This window comes from Pristiophorus japonicus, unplaced genomic scaffold (assembly GCF_044704955.1).
Source record: "Pristiophorus japonicus isolate sPriJap1 unplaced genomic scaffold, sPriJap1.hap1 HAP1_SCAFFOLD_29, whole genome shotgun sequence".
Classification (NCBI taxonomy): Eukaryota; Metazoa; Chordata; class Chondrichthyes; family Pristiophoridae; genus Pristiophorus; species Pristiophorus japonicus.
Window position 1 is genome coordinate 135,782 of NW_027252668.1, and position 25,389 is coordinate 161,170.

At 48.7% G+C, this 25,389-nt stretch overlaps 1 protein-coding gene across 1 annotated transcript in view; it reads left to right on the plus strand.

Moving 5' to 3' along the window:
• Positions 1-420: 420 nt before the first annotated feature.
• srrm2 (serine/arginine repetitive matrix 2) overlaps positions 421-25,389 on the plus strand; it is a 79,358-nt gene continuing 54,389 nt past the window's right edge. Inside the window, exons 1-3 of the mRNA XM_070872123.1 lie at positions 421-621; positions 20,570-20,836; positions 21,873-21,974. Coding sequence (XP_070728224.1) covers positions 20,598-20,836; positions 21,873-21,974 — 341 coding nt within the window. The 5' untranslated portion in view covers positions 421-621; positions 20,570-20,597. The remainder of the gene's footprint in view (positions 622-20,569; positions 20,837-21,872; positions 21,975-25,389) is intronic.

Here is a 25,389-nt window from a genome sequence, read left to right on the forward strand (position 1 = left end):
GTGCTCGTGGGTGACGCGGTGCATCCTGGGCGTTGTAGTGCCGCACGGCCGCGGGCGGCCATTATCCCCGGTGCGCGGACGGAGCGGAAAAACTACAACTCCCGGCAGGTCCCCCCCTCCCCCCCCCCCGAGCCAGGCTCAAGCAGCTTGCGAGTACGTGCTGGCGCGGCGCCCTCTGGGGGTTGTAGTCCTGCAAGCCGCGGGCGGCCATTATCCCCAGTGCGCGGACGGAGGGGGAAAAAACTACAACTCCCAGTAGGCTCGGCCCCCTGAGCCAGGCTCAAGCGGCGTGCGGGCTGGCGCGGCGCCCGCTGGGAGCTGTAGTCCTGCCAGCCGCGGGCGCCTATTATTCCCGGTGCGCGGACGGAGGGGGAAAAACTACAACTCCCGGCAGGCTCGCCTCCCCTTCGGCTGTCCGAGCTGAGCGGACGGCGGACGGCGGCGGCGGAGAGAGGGGAAGGCTTGCGAGCGTCTCCATGTTGGTGTCGCAGTGAAGAGCGGGAGGGGAAAGCGAGCGAGCGAGTGAGAGAGAGAGGCGAGAGAAGGAGCCGCAGCACCCCCCCCCCCACCCCACACATACACCCACCACCCCACACCCCACACCCCACACCCGGCCAACAGGTCAGTCCGGCCGCCCCGCCGCCTCTCCCGGGCCCGGGGGCAGCGCGACACCGCGGGGGGAGGGCCCGGGGACAGCCCAGGGACTAGGCCGCACTCCCAGCCTCGGCCTCGCCTGCTGGGCCTGCCCGGGTCCCCGGTTCCCGCCGCCCGCCGCAGGGACTTCCAGTTTTAAACCGTGTTTTAACCGCAGCCATTTAACCATAACTTACTGATTTAACTATTAACTATTCCCATTTTAAACCCCGACTATTACACCTTAAAACATAACTGTTTTAACTGAAATAGTTTAAATTTTTAAATCCGAACTTTAAATTTTAAACCATACTTGAAGCCATAACTATTAATTTAAATCCCTAACTGTTTTAACCTTAAACCATAACTAGTGATGTAACTATAACTTTTAATTTTAATCCCTAACTGTATTAACCTTAAACCATTACTATTGATTTAACTATAACTATTTTAATTTTAATCCCTAACTGTATTAACCTTAAACCATAACTAATGATGGAACTATAACTATTTAAATTTTAATCCCTAACTGTATTAACCTTAAACCATTACTATTGATTTAACTATAACTATTTTAATTTTAATCCCTAACTGTTTTAACCTCAAACCATAACTATTGATGTAACTATAACTTTTAATTTTAATCCCTGTTTTAACCTTAAGCCATTACTAATGATTTAACTATTGTAATTTAAATCCCTAACTATTTTAACCTTAAACCATAACTTGATTTAACACTCTAACTACTAAAATTTTAGTCCCTAACTGTTTTAAACCTTAAACTATAACTCTTCCAATTTTAAACCATAATTATTTAATTTTGAACCTGAGCTATTGAACCATAACTGTTAATGTAAACAACAACAGCCTGTATTTATATAGCGTCTTTAACGCAGTGAAACGTCCCAAGGCGCTTCACAGGAGTATTATGAGATAAAAATTTGACACCGAGCCGCATAAGGAGAGATTAGGGCAGGTCAAAGAGGTAGGTTTTAAGATACGGCTTGAAGATGGAGAGGTTTAGGGAGGGAATTCCAGGCCACCAGTGGTTGAGCGATAAAAGCCATAACTTGATTTAACTATAACTGTTTAAATTTTAAACCCTAACCGTTTTAACCGTAAAGCATAATTATTTCAATTTAAATCATAACTATTTCAATTTTAAGCCATAACTATTTAATTTTAGACATTAACTATTGTACCATAATTGTGTTTAACTTCAAATCATAACTTTTGATTTGACTATTAACTTTCAATTTTATACTGTAACTGTTTTAACCTTAAACCGTAATTATTTTGATTTTGAACCCTGTCTATTTCAATTTTAAACCATTTCATCAGAAACAAAAGCAAAATACTGTGTATGGTGGATATTTGAAACAATAACAGAAAATGCTGGAAACATTCAGCAGGTCAGGCAGCGCGTCTGTAGAGAGAGAGACATTTAACGTTTCAGGTCGTCGTCTGACAAAGTGTCATCGAGCTGAAACGTTAGCTCTGTTTCTCTCTCCACAGATGCTGCCTGAACTGCTAAGTATTGTTACTTTAATCTGAACTGTTTTAACTGAAATGTAACTGTTAAAGAAAGAAACTTGTGTCTTTCATGACCTCCAGACGCTCCAAAGCGCTTTACAGCCAATGAAGTACTTTTGAATTATATTCAGTGTTGTAATGTAGGAAACGTGGCAGCCATTTTGTGCACAGCAAGCTCCCACAAGCTGCAATGCGATAATGACCGGATAATCTGTTTTTTATTTATGTTGGTTGAGGGATGAATATTGGGCCAGGACAACCGGGGATAACTTCCCTGTTCTTCTTCGAAATAGTGCCTTGGGATCTTTTACGTTGACCTGAGCGTGCAGACGGGCCCTCGGTTTAACGTCTCATCCCATAACTCTCTCAGCACGGCACTGGAATGTGAGCCTGGATTTTTGTGCTCAAGTCTCTGGAGTGGGACTTGAACCCACAACCTTCCGACTCAGAGGCGAGAGTGTTTAAACTTAAAACCATTCAAGTTTAAATGATAACTATTTCAATTTCAAATCATAACTTTTGACTTAAAACCAATTTGAAATCGTAAGTTTCAAGTTAAAATGGTAACTTTCTAAAATATAATGTAAAATTGGGATTTATTCATCGTTTACATTGTCTATAAATGTTGTTTAATTCGAAAAAACCTTTAATAATAAATCAGAGTTTTAAAAATTTATTTCAACAGCACTTAATGTACTTAGTTGGCTGTAAAGTGCTTCAGGACGAATGAAGTTGTGAAAAGCACTGTAGAAATGCAAGTCTTTCTATTTCAAAATATTAAGTACTGAAATAGTCACAGTCTGAAACAGGCTTTGAAGATAAATCTCTTCAAATTTCACTTGTTTTCAGCATCTAATTTGTTGCAAACCTGTGGGATGATTGATGTTAAAAAGCTGCATGAAATGAAAATTTGTTAAGATTGTTACATGTTCTCTCAAAATCTTCTTAACTGCAATGCTTTAATTGTTTAATGTTCTTAAAAATATATTAAGTCTTGAGGTCTGCATGCAACTTGTCAACTTTTGTGACAAATTTGTACAGTGGGGTGAAGACTATGTAAACAGCCACGCAGCAACAACTTTGTGAATAATCCTTAGTGAAATAAGGAAGCATAGAAACATAGAAAATAGGTGCAGGAGTCGGCCATTCGGCCCTTCTAGCCTGCACCGCCATTCAATGAGTTCATAGCTGAACATGCAACTTCAGTACCCCATTCCTGCTTTCTTGCCATACCCCTTGATCCCCCTAGTAGTAAGGACTTCATCTAACTCCTTTTTGACTATATTTAGTGAATTGGCCTCAACTTTCTGTGGTAGAGAATTCCACAGGTTCACCACTCTCCGGGTGAAGAAGTTTCTCCTCATCTCGGTCCTAAATGGCTTACCCCTTATCCTCAGACTGTGTCCCCTGGTTCTGGACTTCCCCAACATAGAAGTCCTGCATTTTGAGAGGAAGAATGATCAGATGTACGATCAACTAAATGGTCCAATTTTAATCCGAGTGCAGGAACAGAGATCTTTTTTTAAAGTGTATGCATCTTTGACTTTATAAATAGAGACATAGAGTACAAAAGCAGGGAAGTTATTCTAAACTTTTATAAATCATTAGGTTAAGCCTCAGCTGGGCTACTGTGTCCAATTCTGGGCACCATGCTTTAGGTCGGATGTCAAGATCTTGGGAAGAGTGCAGAGGGGATTGATACCAGAATGGTACCAGGGATGGGGGTCTTCAGTTATGTGGGGAGACTGGAGAAGCTGAGGCCGGTCTTGGATTTAGTTTTGAGGAATGAAGCTGGGCAGGTTGAAGGGGTATCAGTGGGAGAGCACTTGGGTGCCAGTGACCATAATTCAGTCAGATTCAAGTTAGTTATGGATAAGGACAAGGATAGGCCTGGAATAAAAGTACGGAATTGGGGAAAAGCTAACTTTGCTAAGTTGAGGAGTGATTTGGCCGTAGTGGACTGGGCTACTTGTGGTTAAATCAGTGTCGGGACGCATTCAAGGAGGAGACCTGGTAGGCTCAGGTTTGCCCTTAAAGAAAAAGGTTGGGAAAAATAATTCTAGAGCTCCCTGGATGTCTAGGGACTTACAGGAGAGGATAAAGAAAAAAAAGGGAAGCTTATATACCGTCATATACCGACTGCTAAATACTATAGAATTTTTGGAGGAATATAGAAAGTTAAGAGGTAAAATTAAAAAGGATATTAGGAATGCTGAGAGAAAGCATGAAAAATTCTTGGCCAGTAAAATTAAGGAAAACCCAAAGATGTTCTACAAATATATTAAGAGTAAGAGGGTCACTTGGAGACCATGAGCGTAATCTTTGTGTGGAGGCGGAAGATGATGGTTTGGTTCTAAATGAATACTTTGCGTCTGTATTCACAAAGGAAAGTGGCAATGCAGATACTGCTATCGAGGAGGAGTGTGATATTCTGGATGAAATAAATATAGAGCGAGAGGAAGTATTAAGGGGTTTAGCAGCTTTGAAAGTAGATAAGTCCCCAGGCTGTTGAGCGAAGTAAAAGATGAAATAGCAGAGGCCTTGACCATCATTTTCCAGTCCTTTGGATCTGGGCATGGTGTCAGAGGATCAGAGGACTGTTAATGTGGTACCCTTGTTTAAGAAGGGAGAAAGGGATAGGCCGAGTAATTACAGGGCTGTCAGCCTAACCTCAGTGGTGGGAAAATTATTGGAAAAAATCCTGAAAAACAGGATAAATTTACATTTGGAAAGGCAAGGATTAATTAGGGACAGTCAGCACGGATTTGTTAAGGGAAGATCGTGTCTGACTAACCTGATTGAATTTTTTGAGGAGATAACTAAGAGGGTCGATGAGGGTAGTGTGTACGATGTAGTATATATGGACTTTAGCAAAGATTTTGATAAGGTCCCACATGGTAGACTGGTCATGAAGGTTAAAGCCCATGGGATACAGGGCAAAGTGGCAAGTTGGATCCAAAATTGGCTCAGAGGCAGGAAGCAAAGGGTAATGGTTGATGGATGTTTTTGTGACTGGAAGGATGTTTCCAGTGGGGTTCCGCAGGGCTCAGTACTTTGTGGTATATATCAACGATCTAGATTTGAATACAGGGAGTATGATTAAGAAGTTTGCTGACGACACTAAAATTGGCTGTGTGGTTGATAATGAAGAGGAAAGTCATGGGCTGCACGAGGATATCAATCTGGTCAGGTGGGCAGAGCATTGGCAAATAGAATTTAATTCAGAGAAGTGTGAGGTGATGCACTTTGGGATGGCTAATAAGGAAAGGGTGTACACATTAAGCGGTAGGCCACTCAATAGTGTAGATAAACAAAGGGACCTTGGAGTGCTTGTCTACAGATCCCTGAAAGTAGCAGGCCAGGTGGATAAGGTGGTTAAGAAGGCGTACGGAATGCTTGCCTTTATTGGCCGAGGCATAGAATATAAGAGCAGGGAGGTCATGCTTAAATTGTATAATACTTTGGTTAGGTCACAGCTGGAGTATTGCGTGCAGTTCTGGTCGCCGTATTATAGGAAGGACGTGATTGCACTGGAGAGGGTGCAGAAGAGATTTACTAGGATGCTGCCTGGAATGGAGAATCTTAGTTCTGAGGACAGATTGGCTAGGCTGGGTTTGTTCTCATTGGATCAGAGGAGGTTGAGAGGAGACCTCATTGAGGTGTACAAAATATTGAGGGGCCTGGACATAGTGGATAGTAAGGGTCTATTTCCATTGGTGGAGGGGTCTATTACGAGGGGGCGTAGTTTTAAGGTGGTTGGTGGAGGGTTTAGATGGGATTTGAGGGGGGCTTCATTACGCAGAGAGTTGTGGGGATCTGGAACTCGCTGCCTGGAAGAGTGGTGGATGCAGAAACCCTCACCACTTTTAAAAGGTTCTTTGATGGGCACTTAAAGTGCAGTAACCTGCAGGGTTATGGACCGAAAGCTGGTAATTGGGATTAGTCTGGATAACCTTTTGTTGGACTGTGCAGATATAATGGTAAGTACTGCAGGGAATCGAATACGGCCAGGGTGATCTCCTGGACTAGTGTCGATCGCCTGGATGGGTCGAAGAGGAATTTTCCCAGATTTTTCTCCCTAAATTATCCTGGGTTTTTACCTGGTTTTTGCCTCTCCCAGGAGATCACATGGCTCCGGTTGGGGTGGAGTGTAGAATGTTTCAGTATCAGGGGTGTCGCAGTTGTGTGGGGCGGACTGGTTGGGCTGGGTGCTCTTTGCCTTTCCGTCTTTGTTCATAGGTTTATATGTAACCTTCAGGGCTGCTGACCCAGGGCCGTGTGGCTCTTTGTCGGCCGGCGCAGGACACGATGGGCCGAAATGGCCTCCTTCTGCGCTGTAAATGTTTATGTTTGTATGCTCACCTTAAAGCAGAGAAGGTTAAGAGAAGATTTAATCATGAAGGGTTTTGATTTGAGTAAATCAGGAGACACTGTTTCCAGTGGCAGAAGGGTCAGTAACCAGAGGGCACGGATTTAAGGTGTTTGGCAAATGAACACTAGGCCACAGCTGGAGTACTGCGTGCAGTTCTGGTCACCGCTTTACAGGAAGGACGTGATTGCACGGGAGAGGGTACAGAGGAGATTTACGAGGATGTTGCCTGGACTGGATAATTTTAGCTATGAGGACAGATTGGAGAGGCTGGGGTTGTTTTCCTTGGAACAGAGGAGGCTGAGGGGAGACCTGATTGAGGTGTATAAAATTATGAGGGGCCTGGATAGAGTGGATAGGACGGACCTGTTTCCCTTAGCAGAGGGGTTAACAACCAGGGGGCATAGATTTAAAGTAATTAGGGGGAGATTTAGAGGGGATTTGAGGGGAAATGTCTTCACCCAGAGGGTGGTGGGGGTCTGGAACTCACGGCCTGAAAGGGTGGTAGAGGCAAAAACCCTCACCACATTTAAAAAGTACCTGGATGTGCACTTGAAGTGCTGTAACCTGCAGGGCTACGGACCGAGAGCTGGAAAGTGGGATTAGGCTGGGTAGCTCTTTGTCGACCGGCGCGGACACGATGGGCCGAAATGGCCTCCTTCCGTGCGGTAAACTTCTGTGATTCTATAACCAGAAGATGAGTATTTTTTTTACGAATCGACTTACGATCTGGAGCGTGCTGCCTGGAAGGGCGGTGGAAGCAGATTCACTATTAACTTTCAAAAGGCAATTGGATAAATACTTGAGGGAAAAAAATGCATGAGTACAGGGAACACAGGAACAGGAGGAGGCCATTCAGCCCCTCGAGCTTGTTCTGCCATTCCGTGCGAGCGTTGCTGATCTGCGACCTAACTGCTCCATTGCCCCATATCCCTCAATACCCTTGTCCAGCAAATATCTATCGGCCTCCGTTGAAAATTATTAATTGTGCTCGCATTTGCTTCTTGGAGAGAGTTCCACATTTCTACTCCTCTTTATGTGAAGAAGTGTTTGCTAACTTCTCTCCTGAATGGCTTGGCTGATTTTAACGTCATGTCCCCTGATCTTAGACTCTCCCACCAACAAAAACAAGTTGTAATTGTATCGTGCCTTTCATGTAGTAAAATGTCTCAAGGCCTTTCACAGGAGTATTACGAGACAAAGAATGCGTTTTGACACCGAGCCAGATAAGAAATTATGGCAGATGACCAATTGGTCAAAGAGGTAGGTTTTAAGGAGCGTCTTGAAGGAGGTAGAGAGTCGGAGGGGTTTAGGGAGGGAGTTCCAGAGCTTGGGGCCCAGGCAGCTGAAGGCACGGCCACCGATGGTGGAGCGATTATAATCAGGGATGCTCAGGAGGGCAGAATTAGAGGAGCGCAGACATCTCGGGAGAGGTTGTGGGGCTGGAAGAGTTTACAGAGAAAGGGAGGAGGGGGGGCAGGTTGTGGGGCTGGAGGAGATTACAGAGATAGGGAGGGGGCGTGGTTGTGAAGCTGGAGGAGATTACAGAGATAGGAAGGGGGGTGGTTGTGAGGCTGGAGGAGATTACAGAGATAGGGAGGGGGCGTGGTTGTGAGGCTGGAGGAGATTACTGAGTTAGGGAGGGGGCGAGGCCTTGGAGGGATTTGTAAACAAGGATGAGAATTTTGAAATCGAGATGTTGCTTAACTGGGAGCCGATGTAGGTCAGCGAGCACAGGGCAGTCTCTATCTACCCAATCAATTCCTTGAAAAAGCCGAAAACCAAGTCACCCCGTAACATTCTGTTTCCAGGGAATACAAGCCCAGTTTATGTAACCTTGGGTCCCTGGTAACATTCTGGTGACTCTGCACTGCGCTCCCTCCAAGGCCAATATATCCTTTATAAGGCGCGGTGCCCACAATTGTACACCGCGCTCCAGATCAGTGCTGCGGCCACAAGTAGCCAGCGCTTCAAAACAAAGAGCGGAATCATTGCTCTGGACGTGGTCTAACAGGGCCTTTGTACAACCCCATCGTGGGTCACCCCGACCTGTGAGAGGTCACCACCGCAGGTCGGGAGTGCAGGAACTGGAGCACCGGGTCCCTGGGACATCATGGGTCACCCTGACCTGTGAGAGGACACCACTGCAGGAACTGGAGCACCGGGTCCCTGGGACATCATGGGTCACCCTGACCTGTGAGAGGACACCACTGCAGGAACTGGAGCACCGGGCCCTGGGACATCGTGGGTCACCCTGACCGGCGAGAGGACACCACTGCAGGAGCTGGAGCACCGGGCCCTGGGACATCGTGGGTCACCCTGACCGGCGAGAGGACACCACCGCAGGTCGGGAGTGCAGGAGCTGGAGCACCGGGTCCCTGGGACATCATGAGTCACCCTGACCGGCGAGAGGACACCACCGCAGGTCGGGAGTGCAGGAGCTGGAGCACCGGTCCCTGGGACATCATGGGTCACCCTGACCTGTGAGAGGTCACCACCGCAGGAACTGGAGCACCGGGTCCCTGGGACATCATGGGTCACCCTGACCGGCGAGAGAACACCACCGCAGGTCAGGAGTGCAGGAGCTGGAGCACCGGGTCCCTGGGACATCATGAGTCACCCTGACCGGCGAGAGGTCACCACCGCAGGTCAGGAGTGCAGGAACTGGAGCACCGGTCCCTGGGACATCGTGGGTCACCCTGACCGGCGAGAGAACACCACCGCAGGTCGGGTGTATAAAGACCTGGAGCATGGCGCTCAGAGTGTGTGACGTCTTCGGGGTGGGCGACTGGGTGACGTCATCAAAACCCAGGTCGTCATTTGGAGCGTGGGCAGGAACATCGGCGGGGCCCAGGTACGGGAGGAGCGGCGAGAGATTGTGGCGGAGGTGCGGCGAGAGATTGTGGCGGAGGTGCGGCGAGAGATTGTGGAGAAGGGGCCCAGAAGAGCCTGGGGCAGCACGGACCAGCCCACACTGCGATATGTGTGCAAACTAGGTCCGTGCAGCAGAGCAGGTCTCCAGTAGTCCTGGTTAACCCTTGCCACTGGACCAAGTCTGAGCTCTGTCTAGCCCGTGTGGTGGCTGGTGTGCAACGGTCACACGTTTAAAAAATCCACGCACAGGCATCTTCCACCCTTCAACTGGAGTTCAGGACTGGACCTTCATTGGGTCCTTCATTGAAATATCTGTGGAAACAAGTCATCCTCGTTCGAGGGATCGCCTAATGATGATGTATAATTAGAAGGGCGAGGGACTAAGTGGACAGCTCTTCCAAAGAGCAGGCACGATGGGCGGAATGGTCTCCTCCCGTACTGTATCAGTCTGTGATTCTATTACTTGTGACTGAATTCTGTCTGTACAGCCCAGTCATATTATCCTCTGCCTCTCTAACCACCCCCCCCACTTCACCTGAAGGCTTTGTGCAACTGGGGAGGGTGACTATTTTAATGAGCTGAAAGAAATCCATCAACCTAAAAATTGAAAGGGATTTAGTTTCTAAAAGTTGATTATTATCCGAGAACTAATTCCATAAAGCAATTAAACGTTTTTTCATAATTGGAAAATGGAAGCAGTTCATCGAATTATCGACCAGTACAACACGGAAGGAGGCCATTTGGCCTCTTGAGTCTGTGCCACCTCTTTCGACAAACAATCCAGTTAGTCCCACTCCCGCCCGCTCGTTTCCCATATCCCGACAGTTTTTTTCTCCAAATATTTGTCCAGTTCCCTCTTGAAGGCTACTATTTGAGTGTCTCCACCACCCGATCAGGCAGTACATTCCAAATCCTAACCACTCCTTGCACAAAAAAGTTTTTCCTCATGTCATCTCTGGTGCTTTTGCAATCACTTTAAATCTGTACCAACTTATCGACCCAACAGCCACTGGAAGCAGTTTCTCCATTTACTCTGAACACGTCATGATTTTAAACACCGCTTATCAAATCTCCCTTTAACCTTCTCTGCTCTAAGGAGAACAATCCCAGCTTCTCCAGTCTGCCCATGTAACTGAAGTTCCTGGCAGGCATTGATTAGTGGGGTTACCGCAAGGTTCAGTGCTGGGACCCCAGCTATTTACAATATACATTAATGATTTCGACGAAGGAATTGAATGTAATATCTCCAAGTTTGCAGATGACACTAAGCTGGGTGGCGGTGTGAGCTGTGAGGAGATTTAGATAGGTTAAGCGAATGGGCCAAGGTTTGGCAGATGGAATACAATGTCGGAAAGTGTGAGGTCATCCACCTTGGGGGGGGAAAAAAACAGTAAAAGGGAATATTATTTGAATGGGGAGAAATTACAACATGCTGTGGTGCAGAGGGACCTGGGGGTCCTTGTGCATGAATCCCAAAAGGTTAGTTTGCAGGTGCAGCAGGTAACCAGGAAGGCGAATGGAATGTTGGCCTTCATTGCGAGAGGGATGGAGTACAAAAGCAGGGAGGTCCTGCTGCAACTGTATTGGTAAGGCCGCACCTGGAGTACTGCGTGCAGTTTTGGTCACCTTACTTAAGGAAGGATATACTGGCTTTGGAGGGGGTACAGAGACGATTCACTCGGCTGATTCCGGAGATGAGGGGGTTACCTTATGATGATAGATTGAGTAGACTGGGTCTTTACTCGTTGAAGTTCAGAAGGATGAGGGGTGATCTTCTAGAAACATTTAAAATCATGAAAGGGATAGACAAGATCGAGGCAGAGAGGTTGTTTCCACTGGTCGGGGAGACGAGAACTAGGGGGCACAGCCTCAAAATACGGGGGAGCCAATTTAAAACCGAGTTGAGAGGGAATTTCTTCTCCCAGAGGGTTGTGAATCTGTGGAATTCTCTGCCCAAGGAAGCAGTTGAGGCTAGCTCATTGAACGTATTCAAGTCACAGATAGATAGATTTTTAACCAATAAGGGAATTAAGGGTTACGGGGAGAGGGTGGGTAAGTGGAGCTGAGTCTACGACCAGATCAGCCATGATCTTATTGAATGGCGGAGCAGGCTCAAGGGGCTAGATGGCCTACTCCTGTTCCTAATTCTTATGTTTTTATGTTCTTATGTGACTTGGACTGGTTAGGTGAGTGGGCAAATGCATGGCAGATGCGGTATAATGTGGATAAATGTGAGGTAAAAACAGGAAGGCAGATTATTATCTGACAGATTAGGAAAAGGGGAGGTGCAAAGAGACCTGGGGGTCATGGTACATTAGTCATTGAAAGTTGACATACAGGTACAGCAAGGCAGTGAAGAAGGCAAATGGTATGTTGGCCTTCATAGCGAGGGGATTTGAGTACAGGAGCAGGGAGGTCTTACTGCAGTTGTACAGGACCTTGGTGAGGCCACACCTTGAATATTGTGTACAGTTTTGGTCTCCTAATCTGAGGAAGGACATTCTTGCTATTGAGGAAGTGCAGCGAAGGTTCACCAGACTGATTCCCGGGGTGGCAGGACTGACATATGAAGAAAGACTGGATCAACAAGGCTTATATTCAATGGAATGTAGAGAGGGGATCTCATCGAAATATATAAAATTCTGACGGGATTGAACAGGTTAGATGCAGGACGAATGTTCCCGATGTTGGGGAAGTCCAGAACCAGGGGTCACAGTCTAAGGATAAGGGGTAAGCCATTTACGACCGAGATGAGGAGAGACTTCTTCACCCAGAGAGTGGTGAACCTGTGGAATTCTCGACCACAGAAAGTTGTTGAGGCCAGTTTGTTAGATATATTCAAAAGGGAGTTAGATGTGGCCCTTACAGCTAAAGGGATCAAGGGGTATGGAGAGAAAGCAGGAATGGGGTACTGAGGTGAATGATCAGCCATAATCTTATTGAATGGTGGTGCAGGCTCGAAGGGCCGAATGGCCTCCTACTGCACCTATTTTCTATGTTTCTATCCCTGGTACCATCCTGGTCAATCTCCCTTTAACCACCTCTGCTCTAAGGAGAACAACCCCAGCTTCTCCAGTCTCCCCACGTAACTGAAGTTCCCCATCCCCGGTACCATTCTGGTCACTCTCCCCTTAACCTTCTCTGCTCTAAGGAGAACAACCCCAGCTTCTCCAGTCTCCCCATGTAACTGAAGTTCCCCATCCCTGGTACCATTCTGGTCAATTTCCCCTTAACCTTCTCTGCTCTAAGGAGAACAATCCCAGCTTCTCCAGTCTCCCCACGTAACTGAAGTTCCCCATCCCCGGTACCATTCTGGTCACTCTCCCCTTAACCTTCTCTGCTCGAAGGAGAACAATCCCAGCTTCTCCAGTCTCCCCATGTAACTGAAGTTCCCCATCCCCGGTACCATTCTGGTCACTCTCCCCTTAACCTTCTCTGCTCTAAGGAGAACAACCCCAGCTTCTCCAGTCTCCCCATGTAACTGAAGTTCCCCATCCCCGGTACCATTCTGGTCACTCTCCCCTTAACCTTCTCTGCTCTAAGGAGAACAACCCCAGCTTCTCCAGTCTCCCCATGTAACTGAAGTTCCCCATCCCTGGTACCATTCTGGTCAATTTCCCCTTAACCTTCTCTGCTCTAAGGAGAACAATCCCAGCTTCTCCAGTCTCCCCACGTAACTGAAGTTCCCCATCCCCGGTACCATTCTGGTCACTCTCCCCTTAACCTTCTCTGCTCTAAGGAGAACAATCCCAGCTTCTCCAGTCTCCCCACGTAACTGAAGTTCCCCATCCCCGGTACCATTCTGGTCACTCTCCCCTTAACCTTCTCTGCTCTAAGGAGAACAATCCCAGCTTCTCCAGTCTCCCCACGTAACTGAAGTTCCCCATCCCCGGTACCATTCTGGTCACTCTCCCCTTAACCTTCTCTGCTCGAAGGAGAACAATCCCAGCTTCTCCAGTCTCCCCATGTAACTGAAGTTCCCCATCCCCGGTACCATTCTGGTCACTCTCCCCTTAACCTTCTCTGCTCTAAGGAGAACAACCCCAGCTTCTCCAGTCTCCCCATGTAACTGAAGTTCCCCATCCCTGGTACCATTCTGGTCACTCTCCCCTTAACCTTCTCTGCTCTAAGGAGAACAACCCCAGCTTCTCCAGTCTCCCCACATAACTGAGGTCTAATTTTTGTTTTACTATCCAGGATGGGGAGACCGAGTTATGCTCCCTGTGCAAGATTTTTAGTATAAAGATATTTTTAAGATTCATCCCATTTTTCAAATGAAGGAACCTCCATTTACACCGCACCTATCACGACCTCGAGACGATCCAATGCGCTTCACAGCCAATTAAGTACTTTTGGAGTGTAGTCACTGTTGTAGTGTGGGAAACGCAGCGGCCAATTTGCGCACAGCAAGCTCCCACGCACAGCACTGTGATGATGACCAAAAATTCTGTTTTTGTGATGTTGATTGAGGGATAAATATTAACCGAGGACACCGGGGAGAACGCCCCTGCTCCTCTTCAAAATAGTGCCTCGGGATCTTTTACTTCCACCTGAGAGCAGACGGGGTCTCGGTTCAACGTCTCATCTGAAAGACGGCCCCCCTGACAGTGCGGGGCTCCCTCAGCACTGCACTCGAGTGTCCGCGTAGATTTTTTGTGCGCAAGTTCCCTGTGGCTTACAACTATCTGACTCAGAAGCGAGTGTGCCAGCTGACACTAAGTGATGTTGGTTGAGGAATAAATATTGACCCCAGGACACCAGGGGGGGGGGAAGCTCCTCTTCCAATAGTGGCCGTGGGATGTTTCAGACCAGCTACGTACCCTCTAAATAATCTTGGTGTGCGCTGCCTTTAAATTTGCGGCACAGCCACGCATGTGCGTTATCGTTTCCAGCGGCTGCCAAGTGGTACGGGACCTCCCAATTGGTGTCTGGCTGCACCTCGGTTCAACATCCGATCCGCGAGACAATTCAGTGATGTTGCGCTGTGAAACTTGAAGACGTTTATGATTCGAGACATTGGCCATCTGGAAGAATCGTAGATATTTACAGCACGGAAGGAGGCCATTTTGGCCCATCGTGCTCGTGCCGGCCGACAAAGAGCTATCCAGCCTAATCCCACTTTCCAGCTCCAGGTCCGTAGCCCTGCAGGTTACAGCACTTCAAGTGCAAATTCAAGCACTTTTTAAATGTGGTGAGGGTTTCTGCCTCTACCACCCTTTCAGGCAGTGAGTTCCAGACCCCCAGCACCCTCTGGGTGAAGACATTTCCCCTCAAATCCCCTCTAAACCTCCCCCCAGTTACTTTAAATCTATGTCCCCTGGTTGTTGACCTCTCTGCTAAGGGAAATAGGTCCGTCCTATCCACTCTATCCAGGCCCCTCATAATTTTATACACCTCAATCAGGTCTCGTCTCAGTCTCGCATGTTCCAAGGAAAACAACCCTAGCCTATCCAATCTTTCCTCATCGCCAAAATTCTCCAGTCCCGGCAGCATCCTCGTAAATCTCCTCTGTACCCTCTCCCGTGCAATCACGTCCTTCCTGTAATGTGGTGACCAGAACTGCACGCAGTACTCCAGCTGTGGCCTAACCAGTGTTTTATACAGTTCAAGCATAACCTCCCTTCTCTTGTATCCAAATTTAATTTGAATATAAAAAAGTAGCAATGAAAGTGTTCCAATATTTCAAAATTACATTTCAGTTCAAGGTGCTTTTCGACAGGCAAGTGGCAGTTTTGAAAAGCGTAACTGAGAATCCACTTAGTCTCCCGCAGTGCTGCTGACAGAGTCGATGGACCGAATCCTCGCTGTATCATTCTACGATTCTGTATAATCTGAAGGGGCAAAGTTTACAGGGCTGTGTTCACTTCAAGCTACAAGGGGCCCCAGAGTTCCCAATGCAGCTGGCAAGCCGGCTTTGAAATGGCAAAAACTGCACATGCACAGACTTTTGAATGGCTCAGGCAGCCCGTTAAATCAGCCGCACGGCCCAAAATAAGCTGACAAGGGGACATTGACTGTGGGGAAAGGATCGGGGAGTCCTTTCAAAGAGCCGTCACAGGCACGCTGGGCTGAACGGCTTCCCCCTCTGCTGTATCGTTCCATGATTCAAGGTGAAGCAGCTGATAATTGGACCCGGGTGCAGTTCAGCCTCCCATTTAAAAGCCGTGCATCCTAACTTTATTCTACTGTCATAAAATGTTCCGCTCACGAAAGCTTGTATTGTGCTGATAGATTTCGATGAGGAAAGACAAGAGGAGGCTCGAGTGGAGCATAAACGCCGGCGTGGATTGTTGGCCGAATGGCCTGTTTCTTTGCCGTATGTCCGATGTAAACACCCATGTCCACATGGATGATCGGAACTGGCTGTGTCATGCTGTAATTGACCACTCCCACCACTGGCAGTGCTATACCAGGAGGGTGTAATTATATTGTGACACGTTTATATAGCCAGTCCCATTATAAATGTGGACATGTTTATGTTAACATTGGTTAGATCTCAGCTGGAGTACTGTGTTCAATTCTGGGTACTACACTTTAGGAAGGATATCAAGACCTTGGAGTGGGTGCAGAAGAGATTGACTGGATGGTACCAGGGATGAGGGATATCGCTTGCTCATTTAGGCTATTTACAGTTATTTAAGTGTCAGCTGTGGCTCAGTGGGTAGCACTCTCGCCTCTGAGTCAGAAGTCCCACTCCAGAGACCTGACCGCACAAAATCGAGGCTGACACTCCAGTCCAGTGCTGAGGGAGCGCCGCACTGTCGGAGGTGCCGTCTTTCGGATGAGATGTTAAACCGAGGCCCCGTCTGCTTTCAGGTGGACGTAAAAGATCCCACGGCACTATTTCGAAGAGGAGCAGGGGAAATATCCCTCAATTAACATCGCTAAACAGGTTATCTGGTCATTATCACATTGCTGTGTGTGGGAGCTTGCTGTGCGCAAATTGGCCGCTGCATTTCCTACGTTACAACAGTGACTACACTCCCCCCCCCCCCCCCCCCCCCAAAAAAAAAGTGCTTAATTGGCTGTAAAGCGCTTTGGGATGTGAAAGGCACCATATAAATGCAAATCTTTTATGATTCTATGTGGATGAATAGGCACGAGATCTTGCATATGTTACAGATAGATTTAATTTAGTTATACACCCCTTAATTATAACATTTAATAAGGTTTCATGGTTTTTTGGAAACCAATACATTCTTTAAATTGAAGCACCATTTCTGCACCATTTTCAGATATCAAATTTTAAATTCATCCCCTATTCCGAAACAAAAATTGCAGTGGATGTTAAGCATTTGTTTCAAACTTTGGATCACACTGCATTTTTGAACTAACTCCCTTTATATCTCCTCAGTTGCTCTCCTCCTTATCCTAACAGGATCAAGTTAGAGGCCGTTCAGCCCCCTTGAGCCTGTTCTGCCATTCAGTGAGATCGTGGCTGATCTGTATCTGAACCCCATCCATCCTCCTCGAATCCATATCCCTTAATACCCATGGCTTGCAAAAATCTCTCAATCTCAAATTCAAAATTATTAACTGAGCTCGCGGTCTGCTGCTTTGTGGGGGACAGAGTTCCAAAGTTCTACCACCCATTGCGTGAAGAAGTGTTTCCTAACTTCTCAATGTCCTAGTTGTGATTTTAAGGTCATAGTCCCCTTGTCCTCGACTCCCCCGTGCCCCCCGCCCCCATAGCTTCTCTCCCTAGCCTATCAATTCCTTTCAAAATCCCAAGAACCTCAAACAAATCGCCTCTTAACCATCTGTATTGCGGGGAATACAAGCCGAGTTGATGTAATCTCTCCTCGTAACTTAACCCTTGCGTTCCGGGTATCTTTCTGGTAAACCTACGCTGTACTCCCTCCAAGACCAATATACCCTCCCTAAGGTGTGGTGCCCCCAGAACTGCTCACAGTGCTCCAGGTGTGGGCTAACCAGGGCTTTGTACAGCTGCAGTATAACTTCTGTCCCCTTGTACTCGAGTCCTCCAGATATAAAGGCCAACATTCCAGGAGCCATTTTGCTTAATCAAGCGCAGGTATCGGAAGGAGCGTGCGGCAAACCAGTCCCACCTACCCCTTCCCTCAACGACTATCTGTCCCACCTGTGACAGGGACTGTGGTTCTCATATTGGACTGTTCAGTCACCTAAGGACTCACTTTTAGAGTGGAAGCAAGTCTTCCTCGATTCTGAGGGACTGACTATGATGATTATTTTTTGTACCTGACTACATTTTACTGATCTGTGTGCATGGACCCCTAAATGAGTTGCACTGTTTCTCATCATCATCAGAGGAAGAGAGTGTTCGCGACCAGGCTCTCAAATCTACCACCAAGCTCATGGTCTACAGGGCCATGTAATACCCGCCCTCCTGTGAGGCTCAGAGACATGGATCATGTACAGCAGACATCTCAAATTGCTGGAGAAATACCACCAACGATGTTTCCGCAAGATCCTGCAAATCCCCTGGGAGGACAGACGCACCAACGTCGGTGTTCTCGATCAGGCCAACATCCCCAGCATCGAAGCACTGACCACACTCGACCAGCTCCGCTGGGCAGGCCACATTGTTCGCATACCCAACACGAGACTCCCAAGGCAAGCGCTCGACTCGGAACTCCCATACAGCAAGCGAGTCCCAGATGGGCAGAGGAAACGTTACAAGGGCACCCTCAAAGCCTCCCTGATAAAGTACAACATCCCCACCGACGCCCAGGACCGCCCTAATTGGAGGAAGTGCATCCGGGAGGGCGCTGAGCTCTTCGAGTCTCGTCGCCGAGAGCGTGCAGAGATCAAGCGCAGGCAGCGGAAGGAGCGTGCGGCAAACCTGTCCCACCCTCCCCTTCCCTCAACCACTGTCTGTCCCACCTGTGACAGGGATTGTATTGGACTGTACTGTCACCTCTGAGAGCTCCCTTTTCGAGTGGGAGCAATTTCGAGGGACTGCCTATGGTGATGAATAACCCAGAGTTCTGGACTAATGATCTGGAGATCCGAGTTCAAATCCCACTGCGGCAGCTGGGGAATTTAAATTCAGTTAATTAAATAAATCTGGAATTAAAAAAGCTAATGTTAGTCGTGGTGACAGTGGAACTACCGGATTGTCGTAAAAAACCCATCTGGTTCACTAATGTCCTTTCGGGAAGAAAATCTGCTGTCCTTGCCCGGTCTGGCCGATAGGTGACTCCAGTCACACAGCAATATAGTTGACTCTTAACTGTGCTCCGAAAGGGCCGAGTGAGCGCCAAACCACTATGAAAAGGACAGTGGTTCTTGTCGAGCAATTAGGGATGGGCAATAAATGCTGGCCTTGCCGGTCCGACCCGTATCCCATTAACGAGTAACTAAATCAATATTTATCAAATCAATACCGAGATGAGGAGAAACTTCTTCACTCAAGAGAATTGTGAACCTGTGGAATTCTCTACCACAGAGAGTTGTTGAGGCCAGTTCGTTAGATATATTCAAGAGGGAGTTAGATGTGGCCCTTACGGCTAAAGGGATCAAGGAGTATGGAGAGAAAGCAGGAAAGGGGTACTGAGGTGAATGATCAGCCATGATCATATTGAATGGTGGTGCAGGCTCGAAGGGCTGAATGGCCTACTCCTGCACCTACTTTCTATGTTTCTAAATACTCCGATCCTTTTTTCGTACATTTTTGGATGGCCTTGTACCGTCTGTGCCAAAGTTTTGCCCACTTACTTAATCAATCAATGTCTCTGTAATTTTATGCCCCCGTCTACACGGCCTACTATATCACCAATCTTTGTGTCATCGGCAGACTTGGATATATGACTTCCTATGTGTTATCTAAGCCGCTAAAAAAAATCGTGAATAGTTGAGGCCCCAGCACAGATCCTTGTGGAACACCACGGTAACATCCTTCCAATTGGAGTATATACCCATTATCCCTACACTCTCTGCCTGCCCAATCTCCTAACCAGGTCAATACTGTAACTTTCATTTTGTGAGCTTTTAATTTTCGCGCTCTCCTGTGGCACCTTATCGAATGCCTTCTGGAAGTCCATATAACCTACATCCGAGGACATTTCCCTGTCTACTTCCTCGCCGACCGGATAATCTGTTTTTGCTTTTAGTGATGCTGGTTGAGAGGTAAATATTGGCACCAGGTCACCGGGGAGAAGTCGCCTTGCTCTTATTTCAGTCGTGTTGTGGGATTTTACGTTCACCTGAGAGGGCAGACAGGGCCCTTGGTTTAACGTCTCATCCCGAAAGGCGGCACCTCCGACAGTTCAGCGCTCCCTGGGGAGTGTCGGACTGGATTATGGGCTCAAGTCTCTGGTGTGGTGCCTTTAACATGCATGGACGCATTTAAAGGGAAGTACACGAGGGAGAAGGGGATAGAAGGATATGCTGATGGGGTGAGATGAAGAGGGATGGGAGGCGGCTCGTGTGGAGTATGATCACCGGCACAGACCTGTTGGGCTGAATGGCTTGTTTCTGTGCTGTTAATTCTGCTGTAAAAATTCCTAAGATGCTTCACAGGGGGAATGTCCATGGATGTCGGTTATATGGACTTCCAGAAGGCATTCGATAAGGTGCCACAGGAGAGCGCGAAAATTAAAAGCTCATGAAATGAAAGTTAAAGTATTGACCTGGTTAGGAGATTGGGTAGGCAGAGAGTGTAGGGATAATGGGTATGTACTCCATTTGGAAGGATGTGACTCGTGGTGTTCCACAAGGATCTGTGCTGGGGCCTCAACTATTCACGATATTTATAAACGAGTGTTATCCGACAACCACACGAGCTATTCGGACAGATGAGCAAAAGCTTGGCCAAAGAAGTAGGATTTCAGGAGGGTCTTGGAGGAGAGAGGGAGGGAAGCGGAGAGGTTGAGGGCGGGAATTCCAGAGGTTGGGATCCAGGCAGCTGAAGGCACGGCCACCAATGGTGGAGCAGGACTGGGGGCAGGTTACAGAAGGATTTGAGGATGAGCATTTTAAAACAACCTTCCAACTCAATCGGCTTAGCGAGCGAGCCAAGCTGCTCCCCTTGGGGAAAGGTAGACCCTTCCTCCGAGAGCGGTTTCTGGTGTGCGTGCCTGCCATTCGAGGGTTACCCCTCTTGTAGTGACTCGTTTTTGTCCCTGACTGACTGCTGTGTGCCTTTCTCTTCCCCCCCCCCCCCCCCCCCCCCCACAGCAGCGGGCAGCAGGGTCCAGCGAGCACCATGTACAACGGCATTGGTCTGCCCACCCCCCGGGGGAGCGGCACTAACGGCTACGTCCAACGCAACCTGTCCTCTGTCCGCCACAAGAAGGACCGGGTAGACTACAAGTCGGAGGAGGAGCTGAAGAAGCTGGAGTCGAGCCTGGTGAAGAAGCCCAACCAGGAGATCCTGGACCACGAGCGCAAGCGGCGGGTCGAGCTCAAGTGCATCGAGCTGGAAGACATGATGGAGGAGCAGGGGTAGGTGGCGCACTGCGTGTTGGGGAAGGCGGAGGGGTCCCCCACAGAGGGTGCCTGTGAGCTGCTCTCACCCGGTGTGGGACTGAGCCCCCTCACACACAGACCAGGGAAGGCCCAGGCTCCATCCCCAGGCTGTGCTGAGTGAGCTGCTCTCCCCCCACCGTGTGCAAATTTGAAAGGGTTGGGTCCATTGGGATTGTGTACAGTGGGAGTGAATGGGAAGGGGGTGGGTCCATTGGGATTGTGTACAGTGGGAGTGAATGGGAAGGGGTTGGGTCCATTGGGATTGTATACAGTGGGAGTGAATGGGAAGGGGGTGGGTCCATTGGGATTGTGTACAGTGGGAGTGAATGGGAAGGGGTTGGGTCCATTGGGACTGTATACAGTGGGAGTGAATGGGAAGGGGTTGAGTCCATTGGGATTGTGTACAATGGGAGTGAAGGGGTTGGGTCCATTGGGATTGTATACAATGGGAGTGAAGGGATTGGGTCCATTGGGATTATGTACAGTAGGAGTGAATGGGAAGGGGTTGGGTCCATTGGGATTATGTACAGTGGGAGTGAATGGGAAGGGGGTGGGTCCATTGGGATTGTGTACAGTGGGAGTGAATGGGAAGGGGTTGGGTCCATTGGGACTGTATATAGTGGGAGTGAATGGGAAGGGGGTGAGTCCATTGGGATTATGTACAGTAGGAGTGAATGGGAAGGGGTTGGGTCCATTGGGATTATGTACAGTGGGAGTGAATGGGAAGGGGTTGGGTCCATTGGGATTGTGTAATGGAGTGAATGGGAAGGGGTTGGGTCCATTGGGATTGTGTAATGTGGGAGTGAATGGGAAGGGGTTGGGTCAATTGGGATTGTGTACAATGGGAGTGAAGGGGTTGGGTCCATTGGGATTGTGTACAATGGGAGTGAAGTGGTTTGGTGTTACGGCCCACTGTAATTATTGTGGATTATTGTGGTGTATGTGGTACTGTGCATAATATCCCTGGGGATGTCTTGCCGATGCTGATTTTCCCATTGAATTCTGGTCGCAGGTATTCCGAGGAGGAAATCCAGCAAAAGGTGGCCACGTTCAGACAGATGCTGGTGGAGAAAGATGGGAATCAGGGAAAAGAGGATCCTAAACAGCGGACAGCGTGAGTACCCCGGGCAAAACCCGGTTCATTACCCCTGGCTCATGCACCCATGTATTTCTGCTGCTTTATCTCTTCTCCCAACCCTTCCTTGGAAAATGTGTCTAAATGCTGTAGAAGAACAGAGGGATCGGGGGTACAGATACATAAATCGCTAAAAGGATGGTTAATAAAGCCACGAAAAAAGCAAAGCAAGCACTTGGGTTCATTTCTAGAGGGATAGAATTGCAAAGCAGAGAAGTTCTGTTAAATTTGACTAGAACTTTGGTTAGACCGCACTCGTAGTGTTGTGAACAATTTTGGTCTCGATATAATAATCTAGAGGCACTGGAGAAAATGCAACAAAGATTGACCGAGAAATGATACCAGAACTGAGAGGTTATACCTATCGGAAAATTGAACAGGCTGGGGGTCTTTTCTGTCAGAGAAAGCTTGGGAGCTAACCTTCTAGAGGTATTTAGGATTATGCAAGGGTTTAAAAGAGTAGATGAAGAGAAGATATTTCCACTTGTGGACGAGACCAGAACTAGAGGCCATCAATATAAGATAGTCACTAAAACCCAATCGGGAATTCAGGAGGAACTTCTTTACCCAGAGAGTGGTGAGAATGTGGAACTCACTGCCACAGGGAGTGGTTGAGGTGAATAGTATCGATGCATTTAAGGGGAAGTTAGATAAGCACAAGAGGGAGAAGGGAATAGGATCTGCTGATAGTTTCAGATGAAGAGGGGTGGGAGGAGGCTCGTGTGGAGCATTAACAGCAGCATTGACCAGTTGGGCTGCATGGCCTGTTTCTGCGCTGTAAATGCTTCGTAGTATGCCCCCCAAGCTTTCTCCCCGCCTCTCCCGAATGCCGCATCTCGTGCAGTCACAAGGAAGCTTGCATCCTTCTGCAACTCTCCCCAAGAGATTCTGAGCATCAGTGGGCTTGTTTTTCATTTGTTCCTGGGACGTGGGTGTCGTTGGCAAGGCCGGCATTTATTGCCCCTTGAGAAGGTGGTGGTGAGCCGCCGCCTTGAACCGCTGCGGTCCGTGTGGTGAAGGTGCTCCCACACAGTGCTGTCAGGGAGGGAGTTCCAGGATTGTGACCCAGCGACGATGAAGGAACGGCCGATATATTTCCAAGTCGGGATGGTGTGTGTGACTCGGAGGGGAACGTGGAGGTGGTGGTGTTCCCATGCGCCTGCTGCCCTGGTCCTTCCAGGCGGTAGGGGTCACGGGTTTGGGAGGTGCTGCCGAAGAAGCCTTGGCGAGTTGTTGCAGGTGCATCTTGTAGACGGTGCACACTGCAGCCAGGGGGCGCCGGTGGCGATATGGCCGTGATGGTCCATTCCCACCTCCACCAACATAAGGGAGCGGACTTGATGCAGATGCAAGAGTGATGGGGAGCTCCTGGTCGTCTGTTCCTGGCCCAGTTACAGCACCCAGACCACAGGGCAGGGTTGAGAGCTGTGAACTCAACACAGACCTGGTGGCACCCTATACACGCGGGGGGTGGGGGGAACCTCCATGCACGTTGGTTGTCACCACACTGCATGCGCAGACATCTTCTGCCCACATCACCCTCCTGTGGCACCTTGTAACACTTCACGTCCTGTCACCTGCCCGTAACCGCGATGTTCCCTTCCTCCTACCAGCCAAAGACGACCAAGATCATCTGTCTCCACCTCCGTGACACCGCTCGCCTCCGCCCCCTGCCTCAGCTCATCTGCTGAAACCTTCATCCGTGCCTTTGTTCCCGCTCGACTTGACCATTGGCCTTGACTTCTGGCTGGCCACTCACCTTCCACCCGCCGCAAACTTGAACACATCGAAAACTCTGCCCGTATCGTAACTTGCACCCAGACTCGTTCACCCATCACCGGTGTTCCCCTTAAAGGGATCATGCACTGAAAGAAACAGGTCATGCACAACAAAGCACAGCTTACAGGAAACATGACCCATCGCCCCTGTGCTCGCTGACCGACATTGGCTCCTGGTCCGACAGCGCCTGAATTTCAAAATTCTCATCCTTGTTTCAGATCCCTGCATGGCCCCTCCCCTCCCCTCTCTGAGATCACTGCGCCCCTCCAATTCTGGCCTCCTGTGCGTCCGCGATTTTAATCGCCCCACCATTGGTGGCCATGCCTTCAGCTGCCAAGGTCCTAAATTCTGGAACTCCCTCCCTAAGCCTCTGTTTCTCCTCCTCCAAGACGTGCCTGAAAACCTACCCCTTGACCCAGTTTTTGATCACCTGTGCTAATACCTCCTCGGGGAGGGGTTGTCGGGCTGGAGGAGATTCGAGATAGGGAGGGTGGGTATGGTGGTGGTGACTCGCAGTGATGGGACCGTTTAGTGCCAGGCTGTCTCAGCCCCACTTGTATGCAATGGCTGCCTGTTTCTGCCCACTCGCTCACGGCTGGGCTCTTGAGTTGAAGTCTCGTTGGGCACGTTTTGGGGATAGAAACACCGAAAGCGACAGAGCAGAGGGAGGCCATTTCGGCCCATCGTGTCCTGCGCCGGCCGACAGAGCCGCACGGCCCTGGGTCAGCAGCCCTGAAGGGTTACATATAAACCTATGAATGAAGACGGAAAGGCAAAGAGCACCCAGCCCAACCAGTCCGCCTCACACAACTGCAACACCCCCTGATACTGAAACATTCTACACTCCACCCCAACCGGAGCCATGTGATCTCCTGGGAGAGGCAAAAACCAGATTTAAAAACCCAGGCCAATTGAGGGGGGAAAATTCTGGGAAAATTCCTCTCTGACCCATCCAGCCGATCGACACTAGTCCAGGAGATCACCCTGGCCGTATTCGATTTCCTGCAGGATTTACCATCGTATCTAGTCTAATCCCAATTACCAGCTCCAGGTCCGTAACCCTAAAGGCTACTGCACTTTAAGGGCCCATCCAACCATCTCTTAAAAGTGGTGAGGGTTTCTGCATCCACCACCCTTCCCCCCCCCCCCCTCCCCCGAGTTCCAGATCCCCACAACCCTCTGCGTGAAGAAGCCCCTCCTCTCATCCCCGCTAAACCTTCCACCAACCACCTTAAAACTACGCCCCCTCGTAATAGACCCCTCCACCAATGGAAATAGGCCCCGACTATCCACTATATCCAGGCCCTTCAAAATTTTGTACACCTCAATGAGGTCTCCTCTCAACCTTCTCTGTTCCAATGAGAACAAACCCAGCCTAGCCAATCTGTCCTCAGAACTAAGATTCTCCATTCCAGGCAGCATCCTAGTAAATCTCCTCTGCACCCTCTCTAGTGCAATCACGTCCTTCCTATAATACGGCGACCAGAACTGCACGCAGTACTCCAGCTGTGGCCTAACTAAAGTATTATACAATTTAAGCATAACCTCCCTGCTCTTATATTCTATGCCGCGGCCAATAAAGGCAAGCATTCCGTACGCCTTCTTAACCGCCTTA